This window comes from Rhinichthys klamathensis, unplaced genomic scaffold (genome assembly GCF_029890125.1).
Source record: "Rhinichthys klamathensis goyatoka isolate OS25496 unplaced genomic scaffold, OSU_Roscu_1.1 h1tg000695l_1, whole genome shotgun sequence".
Taxonomy (NCBI): domain Eukaryota; kingdom Metazoa; phylum Chordata; class Actinopteri; order Cypriniformes; family Leuciscidae; genus Rhinichthys; species Rhinichthys klamathensis.
This window is the reverse complement of record NW_026607121.1, coordinates 640,345-652,461: the sequence shown is the minus strand read 5'-3', so window position 1 is coordinate 652,461 and position 12,117 is coordinate 640,345. Positions and strand designations below refer to the sequence as shown.

The window sequence follows — 12,117 nt, the reverse complement described above, 5'->3', positions numbered from 1 at the left end:
CCAGCACTTAAGCGAGCTCTTAACGCATTATAGTCCTTCACGTATATTGCGATCTCAAAATTCCGGCCAGTTGATAATACCTAGAATATCAAAATCGACTGCAGGCGGTAGATCATTTTCCTATTTAGCACCTAAACTTTGGAACAGTCTCCCTAGCATTCTCCGGGAAGCAGAGACACTGTCAGTTCAAATCTAGACTAAAAACACATCTCTTTTACCTGGCATTCACATAGAACATTATACATTTCTATTATTCAAATCAGTTAAATGATTATTAGGCTGCATAGATTAGGTCAGCCGGAACCGGGGACACTTCCCAAAACACCCGATGTACTCGTTACATCTTAAGAAGAATGGCATCTACGCTAAAGTCAGTCTTGCCATTTATTCCGAGGTTTACTAAAGTCAGCCGGATCCGGGCCGTATCCAGATCAGATGGTGAACCTGCGCCTGGACACGACCACAACGCATCACTCAAGTGCCAGCCTCATCAGCCCTGTGAAGGCCTCATGGACACCTCTACAAACTCGTCTCCATACCGGCGTGATGACGCCGACCTCCAACCAGATGGAACTGTATAATATTGTGAATGTTCTGATCCAATTTACAGACCTGTAATGTTGCCTAAATCATAATCATACACTGTTCGCTCGTTGGCCAGAGGAGAACTGGCCCCCGACTGAGCCTGGGTTCTCCCAAGGTTTTTTTCTCCATTCTGTCACTGATGGAGTTTTGGTTCCTTGCCACTGTTGCCTTGGCTTTTGGCTTACTTAGTTGGGGACATTTAAAGGGGGGGTGAAATGCTGTTTCATGTATAGTGAGTTTTTTACACTGTCCATGTTTAGCATGGGAATCCAACTCTTTAACAAAGTTTCAAAAATAAAGTTGTAAGTTTGATGGAGTAATTCTGTTCCAAAAATACTCCTTCCGGGTTGTCAAAAGTTTCGGAAAGTTTTTTTTCGAATACGGGCGTGTATGACGTCAGAGTGGCCGGAATTTCCTTATACGGGTCTTAAGGGCACTTCTCCCGGAAGGGCGCGCGCGCATCTGTCGCCTAGTGCGTGCGAGAGTACGCCTATGCCCATCAGAGCGCTGGGCTCGGTCGGCTGCGCTGCAATTAAAAAAAATGGCACCAAAAAAGTGTTTTTGGTTGCCAGGGCAAGACAACACTGCACAAATTTCCAAAGAACCCAGCGTTAAGGGACCTGTGGATGGATTTTGTTTTTCCAGAGCAGCAACGGAGTTGTGCAAGTGTTTTTGTTTGTTCCCTTTATTTCGACGGTAATAGTTTTATAAACAAGGCCCAGTTCAACGCCGGATTTGCAGATCGCCTAATACTTAAAGATGGAGCAGTCCCAACGATAAAGGTTCACGGTCGTGCGTTGGAACCGCAGGCGGTGAGTAAAACTGCTTCAAATGTCTGTGAGTTGTTAACTATCGGCGTGTAAGCACAGCAAGTAAACAACATGATCACATACAGTTAATGTTATCTATGGAGCATGCGATGTATGGTGTGTGTGTGTGTTTAAATACATTTGTTTAGCTGGCCACTGTAGGTGTCAGTTTGTTTATTGTAAAAATAAATCATGTCCTCATAAACCACGAGTCTGTCTGTTTACAACACACAAATGTTATAAAACTCGCGCATGACATGGTGTTCTAAAAACACTGCGCTCAAGTTCAAATCATTTCTATTTTTTTTAAAAACGCTCGAGACCTTATGGTTTTCACCCATTTCACTGCCCATCTCCGTTCTGTATGAACGAGCCCTTAGTATTGTTTAGATCCTTGTTCTGCATGGGATTACTATCTGATTGTTAGCCATGGTTTATTTTCGAATGTCACTCACAGCTTCCAGACGCTCTCAACGCAAAAGCTTTGCGCGCTCGTGTCGTGATTATTTAGCTCCGCACACACGGCAAGCCTCCACCCGCTCGGGTTTTTCCGGAAAGACTCGGTACAGCCTATCTTTCTTTTATAAATATAATAAAACTAAAGACTTTTTGGAGATATGAAGGATGCAATACTACTCTATAGGTACTCAAGATTAACATTGAGTGAAACTGAGTGTTTCACCCCCCCCTTTAATATTCAACAATATTATTGATCTGCCTTACTTCAGGTGGACGATGAAGCAATTTTATTCTAGAAATAAACTTGTATTTATTTTCATGTTATCACTGTGAAGCTGCTTTGATACAATCTGTATTGTAAAAAGCGCTATATAAATAAAGATGACTTGACTTGTTGCCGTCCGCCATGAGCGCAGTCTGGGCTGCGAGGGGAGATGGGGGTATGTGGCGAGCAGGACGAGGCCGAGGGCCGTGAGAGAACGGCGCGAGGCCGGTGGCGTGATTGCTGATGAGCACCACCTGTGCGCTGCACCGGTCTCGTATCTCTCACAGAGGAGCGGACGCATTAAAAGGAGGAGCAACTACAGTGAAGAACGAGAGAGGCCAGGCCTGGACTTTGTTGCGTTTTGTTTCTGTTTTATTATATATGTATATTATATAATATGCGTTTTATTATTTACTTTTGGTTTGTTTTTTTATTGATTGTTATTAAAGTCTTTAAAATGTTTGCCGGTTCCCGCCGCCTCCTTCCCATAACAACGAACTGTGTTACAGTTACCATTTTGAATGCAGATGCACTCCCCTACAAAATCACTCCAATCATCCTAAAATGATTAATTCTTAACAAATAGAGCTATTCAAATTATCTGGTGAAATTTTTTTTTAAATCGCTATCTATATATATATATATATATAATTTAAAAAAAATTTAAACGCAGAAAAACTAAATAAATATCGCAATATCAGTTTTTTCCATTATCGTGCAGCCCTAGTGTAAACTTACCTTAAGTAGCACAGAAACGAATCAGGACAAACTATGTGCAGATATCTTCAAACTACATTTAAGGAAACCTTTTTCTCTCAGTGTTCTTGAGTAAAAGACTCAAGAACAAAGGACAAGGTAAGAGAAAGAAAGCTCTTAAACTCTCTCATCAAGCATAAAGGCTCACCGAATTGATAAAAGGGAAGAAGTTTATACAACATCTATGATGTGTTTTAATCCTAATAATGAGAAAAGGATCCAGTGGAATACTGTCTTGTCTCAAATCTGATCATTCTTGCCTATTTTTATTTCCTATTCTTTGCCTATTTTTATTTCCTAAGAAAAACATTAAACATTGTACAAGCAATAGAACCGATATAATAAACACCTTGATACGATTGAACTAATAATTGACATTCTGAACATCTTCAACCACAAAATAATCTGGTTCTAGAAAATAACTGACATGACATTTCCAATTACCCTTTGCAGTCAACAAAAAACTATTCATCTTATGCAGATTTGGGGAGGAATTAAAATGGTTTATATTTAAATCTTTCACTCATCACTCACTGTGGATGTGGCTGACTTTGCAGTGCTGGACTGATTAAAGCGTAACTGGAAATCATATTCCCCAGGATAGTCAGAGATGGAGGGCACTACAGTTGCAGGAGGTGGGAGGTTGTCCACAACTGGGGCCACATCAGGTGCAGGAACAGCAGTGTCAGTGTTCTCTGGGAGATCCAGGTCAAAGCCATCTGTGAAAGCAGGGCCATCGGGCAATGCCTGATGTAGTGAAGAGAGTTTAAATTTAGGTATGGATGCTTTGTGACGTTTCATTCTGTTCTTGAATTTAGAATAAGAAGCAAAAAATAAAAGCAGTAGTTAAGTTTCAGTCAAAAAAGCTGTTGGACCTTTGGTAGCAGATATCTGGTAATCATTTAAAGCAATAGTTCACCCAAAAATGAAAATTCTGTCATTTACTCAGCCTCAAGTGGTTTCAAACCTGTATGCATTTATTTCTTCTGCTGAACACAAAAGAAGATATTTTTAAGAATGTGCATAACCAGACAGTTGATGGACCCCATGGAAGTCAATGGGGTCCATCAACTGTCTGGTTACTGACATTCTTCAAAATATCTTCTTTTTTGTTCAGCAGAAGAAAGAAATTCATACAGGTTTAAAACAACTTGAGGCTGAGTGTCATATTTAAAAAAAAACATATCAAAAATGAAAATACCAGCTTACAGCAGTAAGCCAAGCATCACTGTTTGTACGAGGCAGCTCCTTGATCAGCTCACCAAATCCTCTATGAATGAAAAGAAATACCATAAAACAGTTGTTTTATGGATGGGGATGCATTTAAGAGTTTTAATTATCTAAAATAAAATAAAAGACATACATTCAAATGTAAAACTTAAAGGAGAACTCCGGCACAAAATGAACCTTTGGTCTAATAAAACATTGGTACCTAGTCAACCGTTCTCTGAGATTTGTTTTCATGATAATCGAATGTAAAGAGTTTTATCTCTAAAAACTGTTTAGCGTATAACGCTAGTAATGGGGGCATTTAATAAGTAAAAAGAAATCGCTAGTCAATACCACTAACAAGGCTCAAAATAGCCCCACACGAACACAGTAACATAATGAGGGTCCCTACATGCAAAACGAAGCATTGAGAACTTTGTAAGTGTACAGACCGTTTAATAAGAAGATATTTTATAAAGACAGTCCACTTCGTGTATACAGACAGGAGCCATCTTTGGAAAACAGTCTCGACTAGTCAAACCACAAACGACGTGCTAAGTGAGCTGAACTGTATGAAGTTCAGTGAACATCTGAACTGTATGAATGGCGTTCAAGGTTTGATTAGTCGAGACTGTTTTCCAAAGATGGCTCCTGTCTGTATACACGAAGTGGACTGTCTTTATCTTTATCTTCTTATTAAACGGTCTGTAGTGTACACTTACAAAGTTCTCAATGCTTCGTTTTGCATGTAGGGACCCTCATTATGTTACTGTGTTAGTGTGGGGCTATTTTGAGCCTTGTTAGTGGTATAAACTAGCGATTTCTTTTTACTTATTAAATGCCCCCATTACTAGCATTATACGCTAAACAGTTTTTAGAGATAAAACTCTTTACATTCGATTATCATGAAAACAAATCTCAGAGAACGGTTGACTAGGTACCAATGTTTTATTAGACCAAAGGTTCTTTTTGCGCCGGAGTTCTCCTTTAACATGGATGACTGAATGCACATGCATGATCCATTTTGTTCACTTGTGCAATATGGTGTATGTTGCTAGTTTACATTCTCATTTTATTGTTAGACTTCAACAAAAATACATTTTTATAGTGAAATGGACTTACAGGTGCCCCCAAATCTGCTCAAACTTGCCCTGGCTCAGGGGCAGCTCTATCATCTCCCCATCACTCATGGCTCCAGTGCTCCACTATAGCCAATAAAGAGGGCACTTTAGACCGCAGAAACAAACAAGTCAAGTCAAGTCAAGTCACATTTATTTATATAGCGCTTTTCACAATACAGATTGCATCAAAGCAGCTTCACAGTGATAACATGAAAGTAGTACAACACAGTTCAATAATATTGTTGAATATTAAATATCCCCAACTAAGCAAGCCAAAAGCAAGGCGACAGTGGCAAGGAACCAAAACTCCATCAGATTGGATGGAGAAAAAAACCTTGGGAGAACCCAGGCTAGTCAGGGGCCAGTTCTCCTCTGGCTCCTCTGGCTAATGCTAAGGAGCATTAAACAAGCAGGAACTGTGACAGACAAATCACATATTTGGAAAGAATACACAAAAGTCAAAACAATGTGATGATGTCATTACAGGTCCTGTGACTGATGGTAAAAAAAAGACCTAATACCAAACCCCAAAACTCACAGTAACCCGTCACCAAAACAAAGAAAGTTGGCACACTTAACTTCACTGTTATCAAAGACATCTCATGGAAAATACTGATAAACTAAGAGGCGTGAAGTGTGTTGACGTCAACACAAGAAAAAAAAATTCACCTCTCCGTGTTTAAACAAAAAAGTGTTGGCTATCATGTCTTCACATCAGGCCCAAATCTAAACACTGAGAAATCGAATTTCGACTTTCACACATGCGTGTTAATTAATTAGCGGATCGATCTCGCCTCAAAATGAAGTTCCTTTCCCAAATCTATACACACTTACCACTTTCTGATCTTGAAAAAACACACGTGCTGCTTCAGATAAAAGCTATCTTGCAGTTCAGTCTCTCTTCCTTTATTCATCACAGTGAAAGAGAAAGAGCAGCACAGTCACGTGGGAGCGGTCATATGACCAACCAGAGGCACGTATTATCAAAGTGCATTTTTTGAATTCACAATCAAGAAAGAAAGATTTTTTTCCATCACGGAAAAATATTTTTAAAAAAGGTAATTGCGATTTTTTTCTCTCGCAATTTTGCAATTTTTACTTTTTTTTCTTAGAATTGCCAGATATAAACTCACAATTGCTAGTTATAACGTTGCGAAATAAACGTGCACTTGCGAGTTAGTCAGAATTACAGAACTCGTAATTGTGAGAAAAAAAGAGAAAAAATACTTTATATCACGCTATTGCGCTAATGCAGTGAGATCCAGTTAGACGAAGAAGTGATTGATAAAAATGATTTATTTGTAAGTAAAGAATAAAATTAATAAATAAAAACAATATGAATAGTTAAATACATTTGTATAATCAGCTTAGTAAACGACAAAGTGCCAATACACCAGTCTGTAGAGAGAGCAAGAGGAACTTTGCAAAATAAATGTCAAGTCACCTTTATTTATATAGCGCTTTTTACAATCAGTTTCAAATCAGCTTTACAGACATAACAGGAAAATAATTACAAAGTTTGTTTCAAGAAAGAAAATAGTGTCACAGTCCAGCTTAAGTAAGTTCAGTGATGGTTAAGTTTAGTTGTAAAAACGTTATTAAATTTAATTCATTTATATAATATAGCCGCTCTGGAGAAAACAGTACGTAATCTCATGTATGTTGTCAATGCAGGCAGTTCAATAATATTGTTGAATATTAAGTGTCCCCAACTAAGCAAGCCAAAATCAAAAGGCGACAGAGGCGACGGTTAGCCTGGGTTTCCCCATACTGCCTTACCGCAGCGCGATTCAATTCACGCTGAAAGGCAGTCTGGATACCATGGCCGGATTTTTCGCCTCATTTAGGGAACCAATCACAGAACGGGGAGGGAGCAGCAAGACGATGACGCGTCTATGCGACACACCGAAGCAGTTTGTTTATACCTATGGATCAAACATGGCAGTAGACGCGAAGTTACCTTTCGATGCAGCCTTACGGCCGTTTCACATATAGGTTTCACACCGCAAGCGTGAGCGGCATTTGAGCAGCGCGTCAGCGTAACTACATCGCCACTGCAGCTGCGCGAGAGTATTCACACTGGAAGCGTTTGTACAGTGTCACAGCAGCGGCTCCAAAGCTACATATCGTTAGCCTCATAGCATAATTGCTTAAGTCATTTTGTGTTTTCCAAAGACATTGAAATATGACTTCGGCATTATATATAAGCGAGCAATTCTTTACAAAAACAACTATACATTTGTTTTTAGAAGTTGGTCATTTTATAACATTGATAGTCTTGAAAGTTTGTAATGGGGAGGTGTACAACATTCGCATATAAGTTAAATGTAATACAACAAAACAACCCAGAAAATGGCTCCAATCTATTAGTTTCAGTCATACTTTCGATGTTTACAAGACCGCAACTCCGCGGATAAAAAACAAAACACACAAATAAACCACACACTCGGGTTTGATTTGGGTTGTGCTAGCCTGTAGCTGTCTGTGTGTTAACGTTACATGAACTAAAAGAACGTTTATATATAATATTTTCTGGCTAGTTTACTTTAGTTTTTTTTTATTTATATAATACACAACTTTCACCCAAACTGAATAATTAAAAACAAGTTTTTACCGGGTAAATCTTCTATAAATATTTTAGAGTCTTTATTTTCTTTTATTTGCCTACTCAAGTTCTTGTTAAAACTCACTAGACATGCTAATTCTGTGCATTTTGGGCAATTTTTGTGTGAAATCGCATTTATTTTTGTCCATCAAAAGTGTGCTTTCACTTTAATTTAGCGTGAGCAATGCAGCAAAAAACAGATTCGAAACCCCCGCTTCACTGCTGCTCACGCGCTGCTCCCGGTAGTGATGTTACGTATGACACTGAAGCTTCGATGTGCGTATCGCGAAAGCGAAGCAATTTCTAGTGAAGCCCCGTATCGGAGTGTGTATTGGTTTCCCAGAGGTCACGTGATCGATGACAAACGAAGCCTCACTTTCTGTCCAATCACGTGCGCGTTTCGCTTTGGGCGTCAGAAGGCTCGAACGCTCGAACGCTCGACCCCAGATCTTACTAAACGAGTCCTTGTTGGCTCAGTCTGGTTGATGGGTTTGTGAGGAGAGTGCTGTACTTTGAAAGTTAATCAATACATTACATTTAAATAACCAAAACTACTTATTATTTTGTTGTTGTTGTTGTGTCTTTTTGTTTTTGTAAGACTGTTGCACTTTTGGTGTTTTTTAGGTAATTTGGTGTTGGTATTTGGGTGTTTGGTGAAGGGTTTGTATTTAGGCTACAGCAATGGCAACAGCCAAAAAAGGAAGACTTCCCCTAACTGGGAATATTTTGAGTTTATGGCTTCCAATTAATGCATTAAAAAAAAAAAAATATATATATATATATATATATATATATATATATATATATATATATATATATATATATATATATTTATTTATTTATTTATTTATTTATTATCATTTTATTTTTTATCATTGACACATCAACGGTCAACAATTATACAATTGTATTGTATAATTGTTGACCGTTGATGTGTCTTATATTCAGTCAATGTACATACAGTAATTCCCAACACAAAAAATTCTCACACTTCTGAGGTGGAAACCTTTGTCTTCTGTTGGAAAGTGCTGTAGACCAGCACAGACAAAGCTCAAATGCCACTTCTGATGCGATCGTAGAAGTGGATAAACACCTTACAGAGACAAACATACAGAGCTGAAGATCAACTTGGATACTGGAGAATGCAGAAACATGTCTACCCCCGTCTATATACATTGGCATTACAGAATAATTAAAATCTTTATCACCTTTCTGTCATTCCTACAGTTACATAAGCACTATCACTGCCAAGTGTCAGATGAACAGATGATCCTATCACACAATGTACTTATTCACTATATGTATATGTGTGTGCAGAGCCGGATTAACGCAAAGGCAAACTAGGCACGTGCCTAGGGCCCGATTGGTGGGATGGGGCCCAGACAGAAGGACAAAAAAAAAAAAAAAAAAAATGAAAAAATGTCCTATCTACAATTTATTTCAATATTTATTAATTAACTAAAAATAGTGACGATGTTTATCTTAACCATAGACTGTTACATTACGTCACATTAACGCCAGCCCATCAGGTGCTGCGAAGCAAAAGCCTAGGCAGGCACGCAAAGAAGCACAGCTCTAATGCAGGTGTGTGAGTTGTCGTCGTCTATTTTGGAGTGATTGCAATGTATTCCAAATATAATCTTGTACTGTAGATCAGCGTCATTTCTGGAAAAAATCATTCACCGCTTTATTACGAGTTTAAAAGAGCGCGAGCGTGTTAACGTGCCCAGACTCGACGCTTTGAATTTGCGCGTACAATGAATAACATCGCGTCGGGAGCTGACTAAAAACGCTACAAAAGTGAAAGACAAGACGTTTGTATTCAAAGTTAAAAAGCCAACACGCTACAACATTTTAAATGTTTCAAATAAAGGATCTCATGGGTCTCTAAATTCGGCTGATGATTAGATTATACCCTGTCTGACATCAGCCTACTTTCGTCAATAATATCAGTTTAGAATGTTTTTTTCTAATCAGTAGCGATCGTGTCTTTCTCTTCCACTTGATTTGTGTATAGCATATTTAAGCTAGCAATGCAATGCATAATATCATATTTACTTATATTAATAATATGACAATATCTGCAGTCAGTATTGATTAAATGGGAGGGGAAATCCTGCCCATACCGCAGCTATGAAAAAAAAAAATGATAAAAGCATACATCACTGAAGTGGTATTCTGGAACTGTGAATAAATTGAATAAAACAGCAAAATAACAATAACAATAACATCTTCATTAAACAAAAAAGAGATTACCTTAGATGAAGTTTGATTAATATGTACATACAGTAGCCTACGGGTAAAAAGTCTATTTTTAACTATTACTATAGTACTATTTTTAATGTTTTTGAAAGAAGTTTTTTATTATGCTCTACAAGCCTGCATTTATTTGATCAAAAATACAAAAAAATACAAAAAAAACAGGAATATTCAGCAAGGATGTGTTAAATATATAAAAAGTGATAGTGAAGACTTTTTTAAAACAACTTTTTAATAATAAAAAAAAATCCTGAAAAAAAGTATTACAGGTTATAAAATAAATATTAAGCACCATTTCTAACATTTGATAATAAATCAGAATATTATAAAGTTTTCTGAAGGATCACGTGACACTAAATTCAGCTTTGCATCACATAAATATATTTTAAAGTATAGTAAAATAGGAAAACCATTATTTTAAATTTTGATAATATTTCAATATATATTATTTTTCTGTATTTTTTTATCAAATAAATCCAGGCTTGATGAGCATAAGAGACTTCTTTCAAAAACATTAAAAATAGAAATGTGTTCAAACTATTGTACTGTGTAAGTAAAAACATTTAAAATTAAACGTTGTATAAATTAAAAGGTTAGGAATCATATTTGTTTCAAGAGTTTTTTATTGGGGGTGGGGGGCCTCCAACATGAATATTGCCTAGGGCCTCCAAATGTCTAGAACCGGCCCTGTGTGTGTGTGTGTGTGTGTGTGTGTGTGTGTGTGTGTTTGTATAGAGAGAGAGAGAGAGAGAGAGAGAGAGAGAGAGAGAGAGAGTAGGCCTACATTAGATCTCATTAAATAATATGCTCATTTTATATTTTATTGCCACACTTTAATGGGTAAAATAATGTATTTATTAATGGACAAATCAAACACAAACGTGTAAGGCTTTTTATTTGTACACATAACATTGAAATTATGGAGTGTGTAGTGGTTGCTTCATCTGAGCTTTTAACACAGGCTTCTGGCTGCTTTATTTTAAATAAACACCAGATGGCGCTGTTCTCGACACTCTCGAAGCTTTGAATCTTTTCCCGGAACAGTCAGGGGAAAGCCTCATTGCTTCACGAGGCTTCATTTCCCCATCCCTAGCTCCCGGTGTGAATGCACTCATTGCTTAACATGCACGCCGAAAAAATACGCGCCGCTCACGCATGCGGTGTGAAACGGCCGTTAGATACACGCCATCGTGTAGGCTACACATAAATCTCTGACCCATCGGCCATCGTCGTCTCCCTCGCTATGCTCCCTCGTCTAATTTCTGTCGCTCTACATACGTCATCTGGTATAATCGAAACGATTGGCTATGAGCTACGTACAGGCGCATTTGATAGACATTCTTAGCACCCAATAAACGGCTCTGGGCATTCGTAAACCACGCCTCAAATACGAGAAAATGAACATGTGGTTCCCAGACCCAATTCTCAACGAGATTGGGTCTGGCGTTAGCCAGGCTAATTTTTGGGTGGAATATCCCTTTATGTATTTATGTAAATTCAATGCGTGGCTTATGGCGTGGCTTACCCAAGGGCGACATCTTGTGGCCTGAACATGTCACATAGTTTACATCGTGATTTTCTCATGTCTATTCTGTCAAGCTTCAAGGCATCCAGGGGCCGTTCTCTGATTTCACTGTTGACGATTTGACATGATCCAGGATTGTTAGGTTTTTCGAAGCTCATCCCTTGGTTGCTGTCATAGCAACAGATCCGTAAACTCAAACCTGCTCGCGAGTCGTGGGAGCAGGCACAGTTCTGAGAACATTCATCCAAATTAGTTATATTCATTATATTTAGGAATATAATCTTGTTATAGGCGTATAAGCATGTAAACAGGATTATTGCATCTTTTTAAGCAGAGGTGATATTTAAAGTCTGTCACAGCCGCACTGCTACTTTCTTACAATAGGCCTACCTTAATGATCCAGAGACAATAAATAATGATTTAAAATAATAATACAAATTTGAGAATAATATTAAAATTTTGTGTAGTCTACCATAATATAGACACAGCCAGTTTTACTCATTGAGAGATTTATTCGTGAGAGG

At 38.0% G+C, this 12,117-nt stretch overlaps 1 protein-coding gene across 1 annotated transcript in view; it reads right to left on the bottom strand.

The window, feature by feature from the left end:
* LOC130076855 (cellular tumor antigen p53-like) overlaps nucleotides 1-5,327 on the bottom strand; it is a 37,454-nt gene extending 32,127 nt beyond the window's left edge. The window contains exons 1-3 of the mRNA XM_056242127.1: nucleotides 5,206-5,327; nucleotides 4,084-4,144; nucleotides 3,409-3,621 (exon numbers count right to left, since the gene is read on the bottom strand). Coding sequence (XP_056098102.1) covers nucleotides 3,409-3,621; nucleotides 4,084-4,144; nucleotides 5,206-5,273 — 342 coding nt within the window. The 5' untranslated portion in view covers nucleotides 5,274-5,327. The remainder of the gene's footprint in view (nucleotides 1-3,408; nucleotides 3,622-4,083; nucleotides 4,145-5,205) is intronic.
* Nucleotides 5,328-12,117: the final 6,790 nt, after the last annotated feature.